At 41.1% G+C, this 25,226-nt stretch overlaps 1 protein-coding gene across 14 annotated transcripts in view; it reads left to right on the plus strand.

Annotated features, from left to right (window-relative positions):
- The window catches only part of WIPF3 (WAS/WASL interacting protein family member 3), a 38,251-nt gene extending 13,684 nt beyond the window's left edge, over nt 1-24,567 (plus strand). For 12 of the 14 annotated variants that reach the window (XM_041411441.1, XM_041411434.1, XM_041411431.1 and 9 more), the window contains 7 exons: nt 309-445; nt 14,390-14,522; nt 15,172-15,300; nt 16,797-17,552; nt 19,262-19,408; nt 20,115-20,216; nt 21,099-24,567. In XM_041411441.1, coding sequence (XP_041267375.1) covers nt 362-445; nt 14,390-14,522; nt 15,172-15,300; nt 16,797-17,552; nt 19,262-19,408; nt 20,115-20,216; nt 21,099-21,139 — 1,392 coding nt within the window. In that variant the 5' untranslated portion in view covers nt 309-361 and the 3' untranslated portion in view covers nt 21,140-24,567. Of the gene's footprint in view, nt 1-308; nt 446-12,801; nt 12,959-14,389; nt 14,523-15,171; nt 15,301-16,796; nt 17,553-19,261; nt 19,409-20,114; nt 20,217-21,098 lie in introns of those variants that run through there. The other 2 variants (XM_041411442.1, XM_041411443.1) reach the window with 2 other exon arrangements.
- The last annotated feature ends 659 nt before the right edge of the window (nt 24,568-25,226 follow it).

Below are 25,226 nucleotides of genomic sequence, written 5' to 3' on the forward strand. Positions count from 1 at the left end.
AATTGCATTTCAGGGCTATGGGCTAGGTTAAGGCAAGATGTAATAGTTGGACAGTCTAGATCTATGCATTTGGTACTCATGGCACTGGTCCAGATCCGTGAGCTTGCTCTTTAGATGTATGTTGTCATCATAACTGTAATGAGGCTGCTCGAACTGTACTTTTGGAAGCAGTGCAGTATAAAAGTCTTCAGTCTGCTGAGAGCTAGATATTTTGGCCGATCTTCAGCTTGCAGTGTATAAACACATTTCTCTCTGTTTTTTCTTTTTATTCTTCCACTTTTCCTTTTCCTCCCTTCCTTCTCCTCAAGGACGTAGACTGGCAATATTTTTCACAGCTGCGTGAAGCTAGAAATCCGAGCGGATGCCTGTTCCACCGCCGCCGCCGCCGCCTCCTCCTCCACCACCTCCACCACCTTCTGGAGGGCCCCCTCCACCACCACCACTGGTAAGACTAACTTTTCATTTCTGTGAGCAAAAGCTTAGCTGTAGTAGCCAGCTCAGAGCCCACAGGATTTTGGCATGGATATTCATAGCAAATATCTGGGGCAGATGTTTGTTTTGCTGGCACTGGTTCTGTTCATTACAGCAGTGATCTCCAAAGTGGGGTATGTGAGATGATCCATTGGTGTGTGGGATGAAAATACTTCAACTTCAGTCATATATGTGTATGCTTTATAAAGAAATAAAACTATGTATTTTGGGGTGCATTTTGTTACTGCTAGGAGTGCATGATCAAAAGGTGTTGAGATGATTAGAGAGCATATGGTGAGAATTTAGCATTTGTGAATACTTTTCCAGCCAAAGGGAATTAATTTTTGTATTGGTCATGTACAGATGGTAAGTATTAATTCCTTCATGCTTTTTCTTACAGCTCCTATTAAGACTCACAGTGTTCAGCTGTACATTTTGCCCTTTCTAGCACACGGTGTCTTCCTGGGGATACAGCACAATATTCTTTTGTACATGTGCAGGAACAATTACAGCTTGTAACAGATCATTACTGTGTGTGTCATGAAGTAGAACATGTGCCTTGCCAGCATGCTTGCAATAAGAGGAGGATGCTCTGGGTGAACTTTCAGGGTATTACATTTTCATACCTTCACAATCAATTATTGTACCTATGGTAAAAAACCTGTTTAAGTAATTCCTTTAATTCTGTGATCAGTTGGTCATTACCTGTTTCTGCATTGAAATTCTTAGACTTTTTTTGAAAGAGCGGAACCTGGCACGGTTGTGCCCAAGTCATAAAATCTCTCCTGACTTTTTTTCATATATTTTTCTGTCACTGCTTTATGTATTTGCAGAGTGTGTTAGACTGTGTAGTAAAACAGTACATGGTACTTAAAATGTACCTCAAATGTACTTCAAGTTTATTTTTTTTCAAGAACTACATTTCTCCCTTGCATTCCCTGGCATCTCTGCCTGTTCTGTTCCCTGGAAGGTTGGTTGATTTTATTTGGTATGGTTCATAATACTCTTATTTTATCTTTTTTTCCAGAAGGAGGTTTCTTTGTAAGTTTCTTTCTGCTACTTTACAGGCTGAACCATTTTGTAAAACTCCCCATGAGTTGTGGAGATGAAGAGGAGGAGGATAAAGACAGCAAATGAAATAAGCAGTGTTTGATTCTTTTCAGCATTCAGTTTCAACTTTGGCACCAGGAGCGGTGTTTCCAATTAGCAATTCTTCTGGGCTGGTACACAACCTATACTTAGATGCTGAAATAAGTGGGCTGCATATTGTGAGCAGCTTAATGCTCACAACTGCAATTAAAGTCAACAGAAGCTGCAAATGTTCTTATCCTAATAAATTTAGATCAGTAAAGTATCTAGAGACGTTTTTAGACTCCTCTAACATAACGCCAATTGTAAATGATTTGAGAAAGCTAAAAGGACCCCTGAGGTCATTATGACCAAGTTTAGGATTTTTTGTTTCCCCTTCCCTTTTCTGACAACTAAACCCACTCCCATGATAGGGTTTTGATACAAGAAGCCTTGTTTTCATATTGTAGTTGGATCATTCTGTTTTGAATGGGGTGATCTCTGTATAAGATAGGCAGAATTTAGAGTCAGCTCCATCTTGGTGACATGATACATACTAGATGTGTTTCTAATTATTGTCTGATACTGAAGCTTTGATTTCAATAAATATTGATACTAAAAAGAGTATATTTTAACACAAATAATTAATAAAATAGAGTGTCAGGACATTTTTTTCTGCAACAGTAAAATGACATTTCCCTGTCAAAACTGAATGAGAGACAGGATCAGGAATCTGCCTGGTGAGTTCAGCAGAAGCACAGAGTAAGAGGCAGCTCTCCAGCTGGTGCCAGGTTACAGAGTAAAACCCTGTAGTTGGGAAGTCTGCAAAAAAATTGCTACAGACCCTGTTTTCTTTTACTAGAAAGCCCTTTTCTAGAAATTGGCATTTGTCTTTCATAGTTGCTGATCTGCCCAGCTGTTGTTACAGCTGCTAGATCTACAGTTAGGGGATGGAAGAAGGAAAAAATTTAACAGGCCTATAGCTTTAAGGAAAACCTTCAAAGCAAGTAAGTTATTATTTGGCCAACAGCTGGAAAGGTTCCAAAGTAAACAGGACAGTGATTTTTATTATACTGGTATGATTAGAGTAATATTTGCATGTTAGCAATTAAAAGTTAGTTTTTAATTTTATTATTGATATGTGGGTGAGCCACTAGTTTAATTTAAGTGATTTATGTTAAAAGAAAAACGTGTGTGTGTAGGTGGAGGTTTTAGAATCCTATAGTTTTTCATGATGCTATTGCAGGGGTACGACGGACTTGTCTTGCTTTTTTAGTTATGGATGAGAACCATACTTTCCTCTTGCTTTTGCTATCAAGAGATTTTTAGCAAAGTAGTCACCACATTATCTTTTTCTCTGCACATTTCCTTTGTGAATATTGTGAGCCTTGATCCCAAATAATTTTGCAGTCCTTATTTCATGGAAATTTTAATCACTGTTGGCACATAACTTTCTTATCCTGTTAACACCTTCTTAAGGCAGAAGAAAGTTCCTTCCTAGTGTTTTTTGGCCTTGTTCCTACTATTTTCTAAGACTTTTGGACTTGCTGATACTCTGTAAGTACTTGTACTGAATTTTGTTCACAAAAGTTGTTACAAGACAATACAAAGTGATTTGGAGACAGTATTTAAGACATGCTAGGAGCCACCTGTGCCCAACAACCAAAAAGCTACTGGCTGTTTGACCAAACTTAAAAGGAAACAAATTGCTGGATTTCTCAGGAGGGGATGGTGGGATGTCTGCTGTAGCAGATGTGGGTGGCTGAGTCAAAATACAAATACAGCTAATTAGATTAATTGACCATGTCTTCAAATGCCTACCTTCTGGGGATCATAGAGATGAGAGGGGTGAGTAGGCATAATAAAACTATGCCCTGATGTGTTTTCTGGCACTAGCTTAGAGAAATCAATTGTCTTCATGTTCTGTTTTCCTCTACACCTAGACAGGAGGCTTTTTCCAAAGCTCTTTTAGTTTATGGGCGTGCCACGTAAAGTGGGGCTTTTTAATAGAGTTTTTGTTGGTTGGTCTTGGGGAAGAGGGTGGTAGGTTTGGGGTTTTTTTAAAGCTTTCTGCTCAAAAAACAAAAAAAACCTTCATTTTATTCCCACCCTATTTCTTTTACCACTCCTGCCTTTAAGCGTGGCATGTGAAGCAACCAGGTTACTTTTGGCTTGTCACATTTTCTGGAGTAGGTGTCACCACTGACACGGATTAAAATTTTCTCTACTTAATTTCCCAAGAAAAGGATCAAGAGAGAATTTTGCTTTGATAAACCCTGTTCACTTATTACATGCAGTGAAGGCTGCTTACTGCTGTGTGGACTCTGTATATATGAATTTGTAATGTTAAGATCAGTCATCACCTATTAAAATGTTAATATTGGAGGAAGTGTGGATGTGTAGCAGCCCTGCTGGTTTGTGCCTTACTCAGAGCTGTTTGTTTAATGATTCATATGTTTGTGGAGTTTAAGAAAATACTTCTGTTCTCTTTAGAGTTGTTATGATTAAAGTCTTAGCATAGAAATTAACTCCCAAAATCACAATGGGTCAGATGATTAAAGCTCTAAAGTAGCACCAGGTGTTTATTTGCTGCCTTGTGGCACACTAGAAACAAGGATAGCAGAAGGAGAAAGTAATATGCTTACTTTGGTGACAGAAAAGTGAAACTTGAAACAATGATGAATGCTAGAATGGCATGTAGATTAAGCATAATAATTACCTCATTCTTATTTAGTTAAAAATTTTTAAAACTTAAAAAAATAATTACTGTTGTAGATAAACCTGTCAGTGTTTACCAAGTTTTTTATTCTCTTCTTATTTTCTACTCTGTAATAGAAAACTCAGAAAAGCAATTCCTCATGATACAATGTTATGATAAAAGCCTAATTTACACAGGATTTCCAAGGTTCAGAAATGCATCACCTGATAGGTTTCCTTGGAGGGATGTTTTTTTCCCCTCCTTCATGCAGTTGTTAGATTGAAAACCTTGCTGAGCTGTTTCCTTCAGCCTTCATAAGAAATTCAGAAAGCTACAGCGTTCATCTGAAGTTGTGTGGGAGTTGGTTTTGCTCCTGTGACATTTAGCACTACTGTTCTTTGGAAAGAGAACAAACAGCATATGTAAAACATCTTGGCTGAAGATAATGATGATTTATGGTATTTTCATTTGGTCTTACCAAATATAGTATGAGCGAATGTGCACATATGAGCACTCATATGCATAAATTTTTGGTCATGCTTGCTAATTATTTATTGTAAAAAATAAAGTAATCTCTCAAGTTTTTATTCAGACCCCTAGACATGCAAGTGTGATACTGAAAGAACAGCATGGTGGATGGTGCCAATAGCAAAATAGTTAGGAATGTGTTTATTAAAATTTTATCTGAGCTGTAACATCATATTTAGTACTTTGTCATGGAGCCTAGGGAGATACTAAAGCACAATATTTATTGCTGATAGGTAAAACACACAGGAGTGAGAGAAAGTGCAGGCTTGGTAATCTTGTTGGTGACTGATCATACGTACTGTGCTAAGGGCTGCAAGCAGAGCTGAAATTTTTGAGTGCTTTGTTCCAGATGAAATAAAGGATACTGATTTACAGTGTTTTAATAATATATCATATCTCACACCAGTCTTCTTTCAAAAAGAAGTGAGAGTCAATCATGTAGAAAAAAAATTGCTGTATCTTTGTGTAGTTTATTTGACTTAATTTTCAGCTGTTGGAAAATTTGGATCGAATAGCTGTGGTGTCTCAAAGTGTGGCTGCTGTAGCCTTCTACTCTTCTAGTCAAGAAATACAGAAAGGGTAAGTGGGAGCTGTGAAATGTGGGGAAGATTGAAAGAAAACATAAATCCTAGGCTGTAATTGGTCTGTTTCATCTGGACAGGTACAGGGGCATGGATTGCATATAGTTCCTAGGTGCCAATCTTCTTGAGTGCTTCACTTGAGAACTCTTATGTCACCGTTTTAAATGTATTTAGAGAATGAGTTCTGTTTTGCGGCTTTCTTCATAATGTCATGTGTTCTACATGTCTGAATGGAATGGAACGCATTTGAAGAGCATTCTTTCTCTTTTTCATCTGTATAATATACATGTATGGAAATTGCAGGGTAGATTTACCAGCTGTAAATGATCAAGCCCAGGTACCAGAAGAAGCCTATTTGCAGACAACTAATAGGTTAATTTACCATTCTAATCACAAAGTAATAATGCCCTTAAAAGTCAGTACCCCATCTCTAGTGTATGCAGTGCCTACATATTAAATTCCATCTGTCAATTAATATTATACTTTTAGCCTTTTAATTACTCAGAGAAGTCAAAATTATAGCAACACTTGAGTAGGACTTGAATGGCTGGAAGGTGAGAGTGCAAGAAATGCTAGTTTCTCATTATTCTCTCTTGGGTTAACCATAATTTTGTGTGGATGCTAAAAGGCATTTTAGAATGATCAGTAGCTACTGCACAGGTAACTGGGTATGAGAAATAGCCTAGCATTCTTAGAGAGAGATTAAATTGTGATGTGTATAGGTGAAATTTTTGTTGCCACTACTCATGGTATCCCTTGTCATTCAGGGGACTCTGCTATGGTAGACAGAGAGAATAAACAGTGCTAGTGTCACCAGCTCCCATGGCAATGTTTTCAGCCTTGTACTGTTTGACGTTTTCATTGCAATCCCAGGCCCTCAGATTTTGTTTATGTAAGAGTTTTCCCTTTCATTTCATTGATGCAGAGGCTGTCATGGGACTTTGAATCCCAAAATTTTAGAAATCAAAAAATGAAGTCTAAAATTAGCTTTTGAAGCCAGTCTCAGAGTATTTTTGGTATTTGACTTGTGATCTTTCTGGACTGCTGGGAAACACTTTTAGAGTAGTTTAAATTTTAGACTGCCTTAATTTTGATGGCTTCTGTTACTGCATGTTTTCTTTTATTACGAGAATGGTCAAAATTTACATTTAAAATGTGGGTGTCAGAAAGTTAAGTACCTACAGAAAAGCTCAGCAGGTAAAAATGATTCTACTTACTCTGTTGCATTTTTTGTATTCAGATACAGAAATCTAGCAATCCACACTGGAAAACCTTAAGTACACCCTAGTGAATAACCCCCCTGCTCCATTTGAGGCAGGAGCAATTGAACCCTTTAGTATACAAGATTTTATATTATCTGATACAGCAGTGCTAGCATAAGGTGCAGAGGGTTTATTGGGTGCAGTGGCATTGATTCCTTGTGATGTTTGAAATGAGCACTGGGAACATAAATTTAGAAGGAAGTTGCTCCTGCTATGCTGGTTTTTGTGTTCTGTTCCCTGCCATTGTGTACGGTGGTAGCTTCAAGCAGGTGCAGAGCAGGCACCAGGCTGTGCTAACACTGAAAGGCCTCACTGTTTGGGACTAAAGCCAGGACTAGGCGGTGGCTGTAGTGCCAGGAAGAGATCCATAACAACTTTTGCACTACTTCCCTAGCTGGGAGCTGAGAAACAAGGTCGGTGTGGACACAGCCTATCTAAGTACACACATTGCTTGATGACCTTTTCAACCTGGCAGGCCCAGACTGCAGAACTTTGTGCCATAGAGACTGAGATCGTGGTAAATCAGTACTGAGCTGGGTGTAGGTGGAATTGTCAAGTGCTGGTCCTGTCATTCTGTTGAAACAATGATTTTGTAAGCTGCCAGGAAGCTATTTGGCAGGTCCCCTCATGGGGGTTCCCTCAGAAAAGTTGGCTGGAGAGTGACCCCTCCCATGGGAAGCATTTGAAGCTCAGCTTGCTAGAAGGCTGAGAGAGTGCCATGTTTGCCCAGGCAGACCAGGTGCCAAGAATTAATTAGTTTTGTCCTTTGCTATACAGCAGAAACACAGAAGTAGCTCTGATCTTGCAAATGACTGTGCAGGTAGAGTCTTGCACTGTGTTGAGGTCACCCATAATTAAAATCTTTAAATCAGAGGTCAGAGCTCTCTTGTGAATAGAACCAAAACTGTCAGGTACCAGATCTCCCAAGCTTGTTTAGAAACAAGCAGTTTAAAATATTTAAAATAAAAGCAGACATCTACTTTGTTGTTGAGACATGTTAGATTTTTCCTTAAACAGGAAGGGAGAATTATTTTGATTATTTTATTTTGTATTTGACTGTGCATGAGTGAAACCACACCTGATGCATATGTAACGAAAAATACAAGAACAATGGCAGTGTTTTTCTCTGTGGTGCTCCTGTTTGTAATGTACTGGAGACTCGGTTTATTATTTTAATAAGCTCCTTCTTTTTGTTGCTACTGCTTTTCTTGGCACATTGCTGGTGGAGACTTTAGCTGCTGGTTTGAGAATTCTTTCTAAAAGCAATGCTCTTGCCTGCTGAACAAACTTGTTTCTGTTGCAAATGTAAAATCATTAATTCCTGGCATAATTCTAAACTAGTAATAGTGGATTGATCTTGGAATCAAGTTCCAAATTCCTCTGGGGTTTCAGATTTCATGCTGAGCTACAAATGGAGAGATGGCTTTTATAATCCTGTGCAGTGTCAAGGAAGACATGCTGGTCTGCTTACACTGAGATTTCTGGTCAACTTCCATGTTTTACTTTGTTCCAAAACAACTTCATTCTTTTTTATTAAAAGTTATGACATTGTAGTTTGTTAGACTGTTCTGGCATCTCACTGGCAATATTACTTTTTTCTGTCAGCTCTGCTTTTGAAAAGGATGCCGTCTTTGAGGAGCCAAATTCATTTAAATACCTTAGTCCTGATGGTTACTGGAATCTTCTTATGGAATACTTGTGATCAGCAGCTTGTGGTTAAGTGGAAGGAAGCTACAGAGTAGGTTGCTTGCAAGCAGCTTCCTGTGTTCTTGGTCCACTCTTTTTTATCATCACTGGTCCCAGAAGGGTATTTTAACAGACTCATGCCCTTTGAGGCCCCTTACTCAAGATCTGTGCCCTTCCAGACTGCTGTGAGCACCAATCTAGTGCCTGGCTTTCCTTCGAAGGAGTAGGAGATTTATGGCTGGATGGGGACCCAGTCATCATCTCTCCCTTCATGCTCTTCTGCTTGGAAAGTCTTGTGGTGCCATATGGGTAGTAAGAACACTCATCATCCTTCCTCAGATGGTTTACCAACCACAAACAAGCTGTGTTTTTCTCTCCTCAGCTATCTCTGACATGGCACACATACTGCATTAGGCAGCTAGCTTCACCTTTTTTGTCCTCTTTCCTGAAAAATCTGCATTTGTTTACACCAGAATTTTGGTTATTGTTAATATTAAAATAATATTTAGAGAATTTTGTTATTATATATTTCCAGTGGTTTCTGCTCTTTCTTGATGCTTTATACATCCTTTATTTCAGGTTTAGATGTTTTAGTTGTCTCTCATTATTGACAAACATTTTCTTTGACCAGAGCTGGCACTATCACGTTACTGACTACACTGCCTCCACAGCTCTTGCTTGTTTTGCCCCACCTGCTGTTTTAGATGCTGGTTTTAATTGTCCACTGTCATGTTTGTAGGCTTTTTCTCTTGCATTTTTTAGTTTAAGTTGTGTCTCTGAATCATGACAAATTGGATGCCAGAGAAGGCCAGGACTGGCTCAGGAACAATTATTTTTTTTTCCTCCCCATAAATATTTGTCTCTGTGATAAAATATCCTTTATCCTAGAGCTTTCTGCTTAGTCTTTATCTTGCTGCACTGTCTTTCCCTTCCTTAAAAGCCAAGCCTGAGGTGTTTCATGCTGCAGTGGTGAAAATCACTTGCCTCAGCCTGGATCTGTGCAGGTTTGGGTGAGCATGGCAGAGAAAAATAAGAAAGCAAGGGGTGTCCTCAGTCTCTTTTTCCACCAAAATATATTCTGCTTATGCCTTCTGCCACTACCTGTGCTTGATCTCTGCATTGAATCTGGGGGATTTTGTCTACAGGGGGAAAAACTGGTAATGGGAGAGAAGAAGGTTAATTGCTCCCAGATTCATAGAAATAATTTATATTGTCAGCAAAAGAGAGAGCTTTCCTTCTGCCCATAATAAAATTCTGATGTCAAATGTATTGATTGGTCTTTAATGTTATCATTATATGTCTCACAAAATAATTAGGGAAAAGCTAAATATACTTTGACTTTTATTGGTTTAGTTTTTTATCTAGTTCAGATAAATAAATAATTTTCTACACAGGTGTCTTCCCAGTGTTTCCTGTAAAATATGACCAGGAGAAGGAATCTACCATGATGATACAATTCATTGCACATTAGAAGTGAAAATAGTCGGTACTATTAAGTTCTCTGAGTAAACATATGTAGTGCCTTTGGATGGAATAATGCTTTATTTTATCTTACTCATGGCTCCTATGTAATTTAGAGTTTTAGTACTGGATCATCTTTTCATATCACTCTGAAAGAAATCCCTATGACTGCCTGGCTATTGTGTTGTCCAGAAGGCTAGAGGTACATTTTTCCTGCAGCTGTCCTGTTTATGTAGATCTGTATTACCTGAAGTACTTTACAAATGCATTCAAGAGCATATTTAAAATCAGAGTAAATACAAGCCATTTATGGGACAGTATTTATGAACTGTGACTGAACTACCTGTCCAGAGTGCAGAGGATTTCCCCTTTTCTCTGTACAGAGGTACTCTTTAAAATATGAAGATTATAATTAGTATTAATTTAAACTTTTTCAAATGGCTGGTGTCTTCTGCATTTACATCAATTTAGTATCTGAGCACGTACATCTCTTAAATATTTTAAGTATCATAGGAGCCCAGAGGGTAGGTTGATGCTCCCATCTGTCTTGCAGGATGTAAAGTGACATTCTGAAGGTGATGCAAATATCACAGCAGAGTGTACCCAGAAATGGAGCTCATTGCCATGCATTTCAGTCAGTTTTCCCTAGAAGAAGCCTCTCCATTCTTAATTTGTCTGATACAACTCAATTTAGGGTGTTAAGATTGTGATTATTCAGGGTCAAACCTGAGTGGTCCATGTATAGAAAGTGTAAAAATAATGAGTTGTTCTTCTAAACTAAGCAATCCACTTTCACAGAACTCCCAACTGGAAGAAGCTGTTACAAACCACCAGCTGTGCCACTCCACCACAGGGTACTGCACATCACCAAGTAGCTCTGCACAGGACCTGGTGACTTGTGTTTCACAAAAACCACTTCTGCCAGAGAGGCAGCCTTGATCTGAGGTATTATCAAGAGATTGATAATCTGCTGCTGTCTGTGGCTTGTCTACTTGCACCTCACATTAATTCACCAAATGCCTGTCTCTGCTGCCTGAGTCCTCTCCCCCATTCCCAGTACAGGTTGTCATGTGCAGGCAGACCACCCCTCAGACTTCAGGGCTGACAGTCAAAACAGAGCTGCTGAAATCTGAACTGTTGTCTCCAGTGTTTTAAACACTGCTTTGGCTCTTTCTTTTGCACCTTCAGGTTTCCACACTGTAATTTTAAAAATCTGGAGACTAGAACTGAGCTTGTGATTCCATTTTTGCTCACACTGTTTTTTCTGAAAGGATGAGGAATATTGGAGGACTGTACTGTCCCTCCTTGCCATACTTGCTAATTCAGGCTTGCTGATGGAGCCCCCTTCCAGGTCCAGGCTTGTGGGACTTGGAATACAGGCTTTAGTTTCAGAGATATGGTAATTATTTGTAATCCAGTCACTTCCGGTTTTACATTTGATGTTTTTATATTGTGCATTTTCTTTCTCCAAGTCAGCAGTGGGGAAACATGTTTTGGTTTGTTGTTCTTTTCAAATGGCCTCAAGCTGCAGTGATTTAGATCTCTCTCTATATTCATGCTGTCCTCATTCATATTTCCACTAGTCTAAGTTACCAGCTTTAAATTCTGAAATGTTTATTTCCAACACTGATGATTTACAGTGTGAAACATCACTCTAAAAAATATGATTTGAAGGTATTTTCCTATTTACAAGTATTTTGAAGACCTGACAGTCTAAACATTCGTTCCATACTTTACTGAATATCATAGCTGAGTGTGTAATTTCGGACACTGAAGACAAAATGTGGTGGAGTTGGGTGAGATGAAAAGGAAGTAATTCTTATGTTCAGGCTATTTACATGCGTGGTTTGTTCCATTTTGTTTCTAAGTATGTACTGAATGTGACATTCATTGTGTCTGAAATAGTAGCAGAATAACCTAGTGGTTGCTAAGGTAATGAGAACTCACTGTTCCCTTACCAATTCCTGTAAATAAGGTATGGAATTTAATTTCACTCTGTGTTACCTAGGGCAGCTCTGGCATCTGATAAAACAAATGATCTTCACATTCTTCTCCACTTCCCTTCTGATTTTCATTGAAATACTGAGATGTTTCTCTTTTTGTAAATAAACGAGGCTGCCCTGCAGATGGTGGGGTAGAAAGTAGCCTAAGAATTACATCTTTTGTCTTGCAGCTGTTTTCCCTCTGTGACTTAAAATGTATTTGTCTTCCTGCTGAAACACTTCTATTGCATGTGATCAGGGCTGAAGATTTGACAGCCATAAGAGTTCCTCTTTGTTTTTCTCTTGATGCAGAACTTAAATGTTTGTTATTTGTGCTTGTGCTATGGATTGCAAGCACAGCATGAGTGTGAATCCAAGATTTATTTCTTCATCAAAGAAAGGAAGGTTATCTCAAAAAAAAAATGTGGTAAATCCAGGAATTTGCAAATGCTGGACACCAGTAGATGGTGAGATACTTACCTGGTGAAAGAATTCTTGGCAAGGATTATTACTGGCCTTGGGAGCGCAGGCAGCAAACAAGAAATCTGAAGGAGGTCTGACTGCTGTGCAACCAGGCAACACTACACCCCAGACCATCTTGACTTTGTAATGGAAAAAGAGAATCCACATCAAGCTACTCAGCAGCTAATCAATCATCCGAGTCCACCAGCCTGGGCACGGAAGATTGAATCTCTTACTTACATGAGGGAGGAAGAAAAAACAGCTGGGGCATGGGATGGAGTTATGCGTGGAGTAAGGGAATCTGCTGTAAGAGAAAGGCAGCTTGTTATGCTGCATTATGGAATGGCAGAACAATATTCCTGCTTTTTTATGCCACAAATTTTTGTCTTGCTTGTGTTACATTGATATCAAGTTGTGGGTCACTTGCCACAAGTCTCCACAAGTCAGTTATTTTAGCCTAATAGCTGTCTGGGTATCAAGACTGCATATTCTAATAGCCTGTCTGCCCAGAGAAGTAGATCTGGGAGGTGAAGTGGACAGCTGGCATAATATATGGACATTTGAACCCGGAAATGAAAGACAGCTGCTAGGTCTAATTTTAAACATAGCTCTTGATCAGATCCCTCTAGATCCTGCTTGTCCTGCCACAGCAAAGTCATTAGTGGGAGTAGAGAGACAAGAAGTTAAAGATACTGGTAAAGAGCTTTTGTGAGGAAGGGAATCACCCTTGTTCCAGTTATGGTATTTCCATTTTTCACAGTAAGTATTGGCAGCTTCCAGAGAAGGGGAGTGGAAATGGTTTGTGGCTGGTACGTGGTCTAACACTGCTGACCCGGGCAGCTCTACTGGGGCCTCGTCATGGACAGTGGGACTACCTGTTCTGCAAGTACCGGGGCAGGCAGCGCTGTTTCAAACGAGGAAAATGTAACAGAGTGGGGGTTTTCCTAACATTTTAAAATAACACGTAGTTACATATCAGCCAGGTTGTAATTCCAAGTTTTTACATCAGAGCTCGGGAATGCGGCGGCGTTAGCACGGTCTGGAGCTCCATCTAGCGGGGCGTAGCAAATCCCGCTGGCTGGGTTTTGATTTTTCTAGCAAGTACAAAAATAACAACGAATAATACCTTCCTGATAGAATCCTTCACTTGGGATTAGCGAGTTAGACACATTATTAGTTCAGCAGCTGGTTGAGTGTTTTCAAGTTTCTGTTTTGCTTTCAGAATGCCATTACCAAGCTGGGTTGGCTTTGGGGGTTTTTTCAGGTGTGACGGTATTGTTCAGCTTTATTAAAACTACGATGCTAAAATTAAGGGCTATGGAAACATTTCTGGTACTCGTTTTCTTTAGGGAGTTACCTAACCTCTGGGAACTTTGGAACCAAGCAGAACATTGCTCCTCTGATGTGAAGATTTCCCTCTATTAGACTGCTCTGTTAATCACAGTAGGTTTAGGAATAACAGCTTTGCTATCTGCTTTTAAAAAGAGAGACATCAAATTTTTTTAAATATATGGTTTTTTAATATATATAACAATAAACATGAAGAAGTGAGAATAAATAATTAATTTTGTTTGTTTCTTTTATTAAAGAACTTTAAACTGTAACTTGACTTTACACTTACCAAGCTTGGCTAGGATGGAAACGTTACTAAAACATAATTGTATTATTCTAAAGGCATGCTACTTGAACTATGTGTTAATCTCCAGTACAGAGAGGTAGTCTTAAGTTAATGATCACATTCAAATATAAGTGCAGCATGCATTTATCTATCTCTTTTCCTAAGAAAAGTGATAAAACAGGTATTTATTATAATTTGACATATAAAAATTTTGATATAAAGCATTGTAAATATTGTGATAAGAGGTGACAGAGGATGTTGGAGCTGGAGTTGTGGGACAGAGGCCATAAATGGCTAAATGAGGTCACATTTCATTTAAGCATGCCTCCTAATTTGCTTTCAACAGCATTAGCTCAACTAGTATTAGTTTGTGTTATATTTAAATTTTCAGCTCAACCAATGCTCAACCTCCTGCACAGCCAAATATTCCTGTTGATTCAACTGAAAGGCTTGGGAGTGACAGCTGCCAGGGAGCACTTATTTCAAATCCTCTATCCCATGTTTGCCTGTGTATCCTTTCTAAACATGTATTTTTGTCTGTACCTCCCATCTAAAGCTCTTATTGTCAACAGGCAAGCTCAGAGATACCAAAATTGCGAAAAGAAGACCAGAAAGCACGAAACGCACTCTTGGCTGATATCCAGCAGGGAACTCGCCTGAGGAAAGTGACCCAAATCAACGACCGCAGCGCACCACAGATTGAAAGTGAGCATGTGCTCCTCAGCAAGGCCCTGGAGGGGCTTTGCTGAAGCCTCGGGTGTGGGTGGAGGTCAGATGGACAGTTTCACATTGAAGGGCAGGTTTGAAGGTCAGCAAAGGTCTGCATCTTCATATGGCTTTAGGATGCAGAGAGGGGACACTTTCTAAACATGCATCCTGCTCTGAGATCAATGACTGTTAACACTTCATGGTAAGCCTCCAACTGGTTATCACCTTAACAGGGATTCCTTGTTCCAAAATAAATAATGAATGATGAAATCCTTGAGAGCATTTCAATAAAATAATTAGGTGGGAATTGTTGGCTCTAGCAGAAGAATTGTTCTTTATAAGATTAAAAGAAAAACAAAAAACAAAACAAAAAAAAAGAAAAAAGAAAAAAAGAAAAATTCTGGAAATGTAACTTCAGTATTAGGCCTAACACAGCTACTTCTTGGTGTCATGATTTGCGTGAGGTTGAAGAGCACCAGAGGGTGCTGTGCTCCAAGGTACAGGTCAGAGAGGGATGGCAGTTCCTGTATAACAGTACAGGGAAAAGTTTGGCCTTGGCTGTTTGTTGCCACCAAGCCTTAGCAGTCTCAGGGCAAGGATGAAATTATTGTCTGATATACCCTGCATTTTTCATTCTTTTTAACAGAACCCAAAGGAGCTAACAGAGATGGAGGTAACCCAGCTGTTAATAAAGGTGGCTCTCAGCAGCCTCTGGGAGGTTTATTTGCTGGTGGCTTTCCTGTTCTCAGACCAGCAGGCCAGAGGGACATGACAGGTAAGGGCTTCATTTGTATGAAAGCAGAGCTGGGCAGACAGAAATTTGGGATGAAAAGTACTTTGGTATTAGCGTTACTGATTGATTTTTATTGTTTTTTTTTTTTCTTTTCTGAATGCTTAGTTCATCATGTGACCATAGAGGGCTCAATTAATAATGTGATTGAAGCCATCTTTCTAGATCTCAGGTGCCTTATTTCTTAAAACATAAATAAAAAGCTGTCTCCACACTTGGTAAGAAAGAGATTAAATAGATCTCTTTAGGTGAGGTTTTTACATTATTTTAATGAAAACTTTTAATTGTGTCTTGAACACAGTGTTGAAATCTGAGCTTATCAGTTTCAGCACAAATGGCAAAGTCATATTCCTTCCCTCCACTAGTGTATATTTCATGGTATTACAGTCTTGGGTGTTACTTTAAAGATTCATATTTCAGATTTTTGCCCTCTGGATTTTATAGACTATAGCTTTGATCCACCAAGGTAATTTACTGATCTGAAAAATATTGCTTCACAATAACAGGAGGAAGGTACATGGGGAGCCCCACTGCTGCCTTCACCTCAAGAAGCGCTAGCATCAATGAGAGATGACTTTTATAGTCACAGTAATGACCTCTGGCTCTGTTGAGCAGCTGGTGCCTGCTCAGGCAGCACAGAGCAAAGTAGGTTTTTGTAGGGAAAGACAGAACTTAGCTCTACCTGAAGGTTTTTTTGCTCCCAAAAGGCAAGCCAAAGATGCACAGCACTGTGTGTGGTAGGGCTTTTGACATAGCTTCAGTGGCAGTAACTACTTTGAGTTGCTCTTAAAACTGTGGCCATGCCTATCAGACCGTGAGTGTCAAATGAGATGCCTTTTTTGACATCTTGCTTTGTGATAAATCCTTGACATTTACTCAGGAAAAGACATTTTTTAAGTTCAAGAGTCTTCAGGCATTTGCTGTTAAAAAGGAAATACCAGAACCTGTGCCTTCCAGAAAGTCTTTGAGGCATTGCTTTTAATACCTTGGCTTTTATCTGTGGAGCTGAGGTTTCTGTAACATTTGTGTGAATTTTTTGATCCTAAGCAAGCACTTAATTTGAAGGATGCCAGTTGATGTGTGTTAAACAGCTCATGTACTTTTCACCGGGAATCTCGATGCCCTGCGGGCTGTACCAGGCAAGATGAGGCTGGTGTGAAGGGCCCCAGAGTCTGCAGAAAAGTTCTTTCTCCGTAAACTGTTTCATTCTGCAGAAGCTGAGGAGCAGGGAGGGGAGCAAGGTCTCCCAGCAGGTCGTCATGTAACTAAGCAGAATCCATGGTGCCCACTGGAATACATCACCTCCTAAGCCGCATTCCAGCGTGGGCAACCTGCTGGATATGAGATATTCGGGGTGAATGAGTTTAATCCCTCTGGGTCTCCACTGGGGAGGGGAAGATGAAGAGCTTGCCTTTATCGCTGTTCGGTCTGAGGAGTGGGAACGCAATCCCGGTGTGTAACATGTGATACCTGGTTTCCAGCAGGGAGGCCTGGGCAGCTCTCCGGGGGCCGAGCAGCATCCCCCAGACCCTCCGCACCGCCGAGCAGCGGCGCTGCCAAGGCCAACAACAACCCCTCGCACCCGGCCGAGGGTCCAAGGGCAGCTGTCCCACCGGAGCCCCCCGGCAGCTCCCGAGCCGCAGCGGGAGCGGGTCCCGGGCGACCCAGCCTGCCCGCTCCGCCTCCACCGCCCCCCGCTTCCAGCAAGCCTTCCCTCACCTTCCCTCCTCCTCCTCCTGTGCCCCCTCCGGCCGATCGCCCTGCCAAGGGGGTGACCCCCGGCGCTGCTCCCCCGGCCCCGCTCCCTCCCCCTCAGGCTGACAAACCCGCCAAGCCTCCAGCAGGTGCATCGCACCCGCACCCGCCGCCTCCTCCTCCTCCTCCTCCCCCGCTGCCCCCCGTGCCCCCCTGCGGGCCGCCGGGCAGGGCTGCCGAGGCCTCTGCGGCCGCCGCCGCTCCGGCCGAAGGAAGGGACTGTCCCCCTCCCACGCCGCCGCCCCCGCCTCCTCCGCCGCCACACGCCCACCCCCCGCCCGCGCACAGGCTCTCCTTTCCCCCCTCCCCGGCCTTCAGCGGTGCCGACGTACCTCCTCCGCTGCCCCCCAAGTCTCCCCACTTGCTGTCACAGTTCCACAAGCCAAGCAACATCCAGTCGCTGCCGCTGCCACCCACGCCCGGCCCCCCTCAGCCCGCAGCCGTGGTGGAGACCAGGAAGAAGAGACCCGGCCGAGGCGCAGGTGAGAGGCACCTCCGAAGGAAGGAGGCTTTTCCCTCCCTTCGGCTAGCAGGGAAAATCATAGAATGATTTGGGTTGGAACAGGACCTTGAGGATGACTTAGTTCTTCAAGGCCACCTTCCAACCCAAAGCATTCTATTGCACTGGTGACTGGAGAGCATGGAGGGGCGGGGATGAAGAGCGCACATGGGAGGAATACCTGTAGGTTGCACGGCTCATGATGAACACCCAAAACATCCGGCTTTTTGAGATGCCAGGCAGTTCGTAGCACTGGGCACACATGCCTTATCGTTTAAGCTGCCACTCTTGGAAGCGACGTGTTGATCAGTGGAGATGAAGTCTTAGGACCACTGGGCTGCTTCTTGCTTTTGTGTTGGCATTGGTGTGTCTCCAGCAGTGCAATGGGTGGTATCTGACAGGCTCAGATGATGGAGCAGACCACACACCACGGTGTCTGCCAGGTCAGCAGCTGCTCATGTGCCAGCCTGCCTAGGACACCATTCTACAGCTGTACCCATGCAGGAGCAATATTGGCAACAGCTGGGAAGCACTAGAGAACATAATGAAACAGAGATGGGGCAGCTACCAGCCATAGGTGAGCAAAAGCAAATCTGGTTGCAGCCCTCTGCTGTTCAAGGCAAGCAGCCAGTGCCTCCTGCGATCAAGGTGGTTGGGCCAAAGGCTTCTCCAGCTACTTGGGAAGTGGGGTATTATCCAGTATTTCCTTGAGTAGATGATAGAAGGAAATTTTGTTAGACTCCTCTAATGTAATGGAAATAATAAAAAAGATGAGCATGAGCCTAGATCTGTGTGGGTTTGAGAAATGGAGACAGCTACTTAACAGGGAACATCTGAAAGAAAATGTTCTGTACCCTTTATTTTAGCAACTACATGTCAGGAGAAAGATTACTGGCTCCCTTTGAGAGCCAGGGTAAAGGCCATGGCAGCAGATCAGGTGCCTTGTGGTGGTGCTTCATGCTGCTCCCAACTCTATGATGAAATGTTACTATGTTGAGATGCCCATTTCTCATGGTAGTTCAATTTGTGTTTTCAGTAAAATTACCCTGCCTGTCCGTTGTTACGTAGGAGAATGAGCAGTTTTGAGAGGCTGCTAACTTGGAGGCCTTGGGCTCCCTCCCCCTCATGTAACTCCTGTGGTCTTCCAGATGTAAACTTTGATGGTCCTTGCAACTCCTCAGTGAAATGCACAAGACTAATGGTAATTCCACTGAATAGCTGCCAAAGCGTCAGGAAATTTTCTTTTAGACATACCACCTAGTGTGGTTGTTTTGTTGATTTCCTTTGCTTAAAGAGACTGCTTGTTCTTGTGGACAAGTGGAAGGATAATCTTCCCTTCCAGACTGGGACAAAATCACACTTCACAATGTCACACTTTCCTTAGAAAGAACTGGAAATAAAGTGGAAGGATAATCTTCCCTTCCACTTTCACTGGGACAAAACCACACTTCACAATGTCACACTTTCCTTAGAAAGAACTGGAAATGGAAAGCTCCAGCCAGTTCCAGTAGCAACTTGAATTTAATCCTTAATGCTACAAATGTGTGGTCAGGCTTGGCAAACAACAGCTGTGGGTATGTTTGCCCCAAATACTGCATTCTTTCTACACCCCCTCCACTTTTTTGGTGTAGTTTACTGTTGGGTTTAAGTCGTGATGATGCTTATATGCTGGTCTCCTGGGTTTTTTTCAAGGAACTGGTGCTGGGAAGCTGGTCACACCTCCACAGCCACCTGCAAGATCCCCAACAACTGAACTTACAAGCAAGTCTGGAGTCTCAGCCTGGGCTACAGCTCATGACCCCTACACTCCAATTAAAAATGGAAATATGCACATTATTGGTAATATCATTAAATTAAATGTCTTGGCCTTAGTTAATAATTTTAGTACAAAAGCATGTGTGTGTCTCAGACCTCAAAAACTCACTCAAGACTTTGTCCTAGCAATAACAAGGTAGTGTAATAGAAACATTTTTGTACAACCTTACACAATTACAGAAAATTAAGGCTTTTTCAAAAAGGATTTGAATTCAGTCAGTAGAAAAGCACACACTACCTGCAAAGTTACTTAAAAATAGGAAAAGTTCCCATGGTGTGTTTATATTACCATACTTCAGACCAGATCATGGACATTTACAGGTTTCACTCCTATAGGGCAAATTCCACTAAGAATTATTTTTGTGGTCTGATGAATTGGCCATTCATTATTGTTTACAGCTACATGTCTCAAACTACCAGTGAATACCTCTATTACCACAATACCATCAATGCAGAAAACTGGAACAGCAGCCAGAAGATTACCTTCAGTTTTAATAGCAGGCAGTGATTGCAATTAAAGCAAAAAACTTGCATGGCTCACAGAAGTACTCATCAAGATGGTTTCTATAGAATGAGCCACTATCAGTTTCAGGAGAAAATAAGCCAGCATTTTTAGTAGAAATTACTTGTGGAAACATTGTTGGGTTTGGGGGTTTTTTTGGGGTGCTTTTTGTTGTTGTTAAGTTTCTCTCCAGCATCAGCTAATGTTTATTTCCCTGAAACTTCCCAGATGACTTTGAATCGAAATTTACTTTCCATTCTGTGGAAGATTTCCCCCCACCTGATGAATTCAAACCATTTCAGAAAACATATCCCAGCAAGATACCCAGAGGTAAGTGTGTAAACATGGAAAGATCTGATCATTATCAAGAGGTTTAAAAATAGGGATGCAAAATAAAGAACTGAACCAGCATTAGCATAACTGGACTGCTAGCACTGGCATAGAGAGGAATGGGCTACACAGTGGCAACAGGGACCAAAGATAAAATTAGAAGCACTTAATTACTTTAGAGTCTTAGCTAAAAACAAATGATGTGGCTGGACGTGCAACTTGTGTTTTTATATTGCTAAATGTGCAAAGCCTGTGATGTTAAAAACAGTCATGCTGTAAAAACAGACTTGGGCAGCTACTGAGTTTGATTTTTTTTGTTCACTAACTTTTTCATCAAGAAAGATGACTTGATCCATGTCTTTCATTTGGTATTTTAATTTAAATCCTATGCATGATGTTTTAAACACCTGAGTAACAAAGAGACTTAATACATTAATTTTGTCAGGAAAGTGATAAATGGGTGAACCTTGCTTTATTTTTTTTTCCTCCCTTCTTAACTTAGTAACTTAGAATCAGGTCACTGTTGTAAGAGCAGCTCACCTATCCAGTTTTGAAAATGGGTAGTTGAAAGTGCCAAAAGGTCTCATGCCCTTATTCTGCTTTTTTATAAAACCCAGTTTTCTGTATTATTAGATCTCCAACTTTTAATTAACCTTTTGTTTTGCTTCCATGCTAAGGTACTTAGCATGAATTTTCATAGCAGCCTCAGTCAGGCTAAATTGTCTGCTGTATATTCTGACTTTTTACTGAAGGCTGCAGAGCACAAGCAATATGTGTGTGTATATATGTAAACATACGTATGTATATATCAGGGCTAGCAGCATCCCTGCTATATAACTGCATCCAAAGTACCTGTTTAAAATCTGTCCTGTCTATTTACAGATCCCTCTAAAAATCCTCCATTAAGAACACACGTGAGATGAGAAGAGTCTTCTGAAGTTCTCTGGACTAGTATTAAAAAAGAAGATCAAGATAATATATAAGATAGAAGGGTGCCTGTTGCAGTGATAGATTGTACTTGAGTCACAAGTACTGCAATATTAACATTTCTATAAACTGTAAAACAATATAAATTTACACCTTTTGAACTGGCCTACATATTGCAGAAATGTTAGTACAGGCTTTTAAATTACTGTATATAGGTGAATATTTTTTAAGCAAAGCAGCATAAAATTTAAATTCTTTGTAGTGTTGAAACAATTCTCATTCTTACTGTGCTGACAGTGTTACCTCAGAATGTTTTGTGCTACGTGCCTGTAGTTCTTTTTGCCCCTTCCATCATAATTTTTGGAAATTCTCCAGTTATTATATAGACATTTTTTCAATGAACTGTCAAACTAATATGCTATCTTTAGTCTGTTTTTATGTTTCTTCACTTCTTCCATTCTGCCTGGCCTCAGATTGCAGCAGGATGTCACTTTCATGAAGCGATGGGCCCACAATCCTTTTCTCATGAAGCATGGAGATCCAAGGAACTGTGGCTGCTAATGAGTCTACCTCCTAATGATTACATATCCTTATAGGATAGTGTTTGAAGAAGCCCAGCTGGGTAGGGTGGTCATGGACTTGACAGAGATGACAGAGCCTTTCCAAAGTAGAGGAAAAGGAAGTTGCTCTGTTGTAAGCAAGAAAAAGAAATGGTGTGTGTGAATACACATGCTGTGACGAGCGAATGTAAGGACACATGTCCTGTCTTTTCCTACTGACAAAGTGGGTATTTACCACTTCTGTGATAGATTGCCTTTACCCAGCAATTACAAAGCCTTTGGATGAGGGGTCCAAAACCTACATTTTAGAGCTACTACTGTTTGCTGGCAGTGAAAGTTCATTGTCCAAAACACACCACGTGGAACACTCAGCCCCCAAAGTGGTTGTTGTCTCAAATACAGCTGGTTGGGAAGAGTAAAAACCTAGCAGCAGACAAGACTTGAACTGCTGCTTTTAATATTCAGACCTTGGGTAAGGTTTTTGGATCACAGATGTTCAAATCTGGTCCTAAGATGTTTATTTCTAGAATTTATTACCCTTACTCTTGTGCATTGGGAGGAGTGTTGCCAGGGAGGTGTCAGGGAAGTGATTCTTCCCCTCTGCTCAGCACTAGTGAAGCCACACCTGGTGTGTGGTATGTGATCAGATTCTGTGCTGTGTCCAAATTCTGGGATTCCCAGTGCAAAGAAGACATGGCCATGCTGAAGAGAGTCCTACAGAAGGCCACAAAGGTGATGAAGGGACTGGGGCATCTCTCCTATGAGGAAAGGCTGAGAGAGCTGGGATGATCAGCCTAGAAAAGAGAAGGCTCAGAGGGGATCTCTCCAATGTGTGTAACTATTTGAAGGGAGGGTATAAAGATGGAGCCTGACTCTTTTCAATCATGTCCAGTGACAGAACCAGAGGAAATGGGCAACTGCAACACAGGAGGTGCTGTCAGAACATCAGGAAATACTTTTTAACTGTGTGGGTGACTGAGCCTTGGAACAGGTTGCCCGCAGACTTTGTAGAATCTCACTCTAAGCTTAAAGACACTCAAAAGCCATCTGGATTTTGTCCTTGGCAACTGGCAGTAGGTGACCCTGCTTAGCCAGGGGTGTTGGACCAGATGACCTGTAGCCATCCCTTTCAATCCCAGCCACCCTTTGATTCCCCTTTTTACAGCTTTTCTGTGTTCCTAGACCTGGGTTACAACAACCCAAGGCTCCACTGGAGGCAGAGTGGCTGGAAATCTGCCTGCCACTAAAGGACCTAGGTGTGCTGGCTGACAGTGGCTAAATGTGCTGAACAGGGGCCATTGTGTGCTCAGGTGGTCAAGAAGGCCAACAACATCCTGGCTTGAGGAGGTTCAGAGGGGACCTTATCACTCTCTGTAACCTGAAAGGATCCTGTACCAATGTGGGGGTCAGTCGCTTCTCTCACTTAACAATGCGCTGGACAAGAGGAAGTGCCCTCAAGCTGTGCCAGGGTAGGTTTAGATTTGATATTAGGAAAAACATCTTCACCAAAAGGTGGTCAGGCATTGGAACAGGCTCCTCAGGGAAGTGGTGAGGTCACCATTTAATACCTACAGGTATGTAAAAAACTTGTAGATACAGCACTCAGGTGATGCCTCAGGTTTTAGCTTTTACATTTTTCAGATTCTGTACTGTTTCAGTGTGTAGTTCTGAGCTTCATATTTTGGGGATAGCAAGCTCTCATCATAGAGTAGGTAGACAAAAGACCCTTGATCCTGGGGACCATGGACAAATGATGGAAATTTCAGGCCCAAGAGTGTAAACAACAGTGGAATGAAGAGAGAAAAACAAGAAGGATAGGACTTCATAATCTAAAGCTATAATTGGATAATTAACTCCAATATGCTAATGGACCAGAACTTAGGAAAGTGAAAGACCTCATGACTGGTCATCCATTTTGGGTTCATCTTGGGCTCTTGTACTGCCCAAGGTGCATCCATTGAGGCCTTATCTAATAATACCTACTTTATTCTTTAACTCCGTCTAGTCTCTGTTCTAGGTCAGCCTTCACAAGGCATCACAGGGACATGGTTTAGTGATGGACTTGGCAGTGCTGGGTTAACAGCTGAATTAGATGATCTCAGGAGTTGTTTTCCAGTATAAATGATTCCATGATTCACCAGCCTGAAAAAGAATACTGCTGTTCCAGGGTGAGTCTGGTGCTAACAGCCAGGCTATTACAGTTATGGCGTTAATTTATATAATTGCCATCAATTCCCCTCAGTCAGAGGTGTAATAATGTTATAGATCACTGATGATCTTTCCCCATCGTGTTGCCTTTGAACAAAACTTTTTGGAAAAGACCGGTAACTGCATCTTTTCATCCCTGCTTTTCTCTTTGTTGTTACAGCAGTTCAGTTATGCTGTAACTATTCCCACACACGTGCACATTCATGGTGTGAGATGGTGTAGGAGTAAGCTCTTCACCTACAGGACTCCAAGAAAGCAACATTAGTCTTTTTCTAGCCTATTATGATAACTTACTGTACATCATGTGAAAAAAAAAAAGTGGTGATGCTTTGACCAATAATGTCACTTACTGTAGTTACTTTATAAATATGCATGAATGTAGTAACAAGCAGAGGTCTACACCTACATTGCTTCTCCAACAACTGGAAAGTTGAATACTGTTTTAGAAACTATTTTGTTATGGTATTATTAAAAGTGGCATATTGTTGGCTCTCATTTATTCTGAAATTTGTGTACTGCTCTGTAGTAAGTACCTTCCTAAAGATTTTAAAACTAATTCTAGACTACCTGCCAGCAGATATAAAAAGGAGAAGAAAATTTTACTCCATTTCTTATTATGGTTTGGGTATTTTAGAAATAAACATCATCTTTCAGAGATTAAATGAGAAATCCTGTGCCTGTTTGCTAGCATTTCTGAAATGTTTCCATGTATTTTTCATTCAAGATCCATTGAAGCGTCTGGAGATGCAGAGGGTCACACTAGCTGTCACCCTGAGGCAGCTGATCCCACAAGCCCCACTGTGTCCTTCCGCTGAGACACACCTCTGTTGAAGACCACTGCAAATATTAAGACCATGCAGTTGCTCTGGTTTCTGCTGACTGCACCCAACCATGTTGCTGTACCACAGCTGGTTTTGGTTTTTAATTGCACTATACAATTGAAGCAAAATCAACACTATTAGAAAATTACTACCTGGATCACTGTGCTCAAAATGATTTATTCATTCTGTCATATAAGCAGTTCCAAATAAGGACATAAATGCCCAGAGATAGTTTTAAGTGTTGCTTTCTTCTTTCTTAAGAAACAGGCAAATAAGATATATGATGTTTTTAACAAGAACACTCTCTTTCATCTCGCCTCCCTCCCAGCTCTCAAAGATTAGAGATCCAAGTTGTGCAAAAGAGCTGTGAGAAGTGGTACATCCTAAGTTTTGTCCTCTTGCTGGAGCAATCATTTTATTCCTGTTCCCTGGTTGTGCAGAAATACCCAGCTACTCCTATCAGGAAATGTGATTTCATGGGAAATCCATTTACT

Source organism: Onychostruthus taczanowskii, unplaced genomic scaffold (assembly GCF_017590055.1).
Source record: "Onychostruthus taczanowskii isolate IOZ18803 unplaced genomic scaffold, ASM1759005v1 scaffold36, whole genome shotgun sequence".
NCBI classification, from domain to species: Eukaryota; Metazoa; Chordata; class Aves; order Passeriformes; family Passeridae; genus Onychostruthus; species Onychostruthus taczanowskii.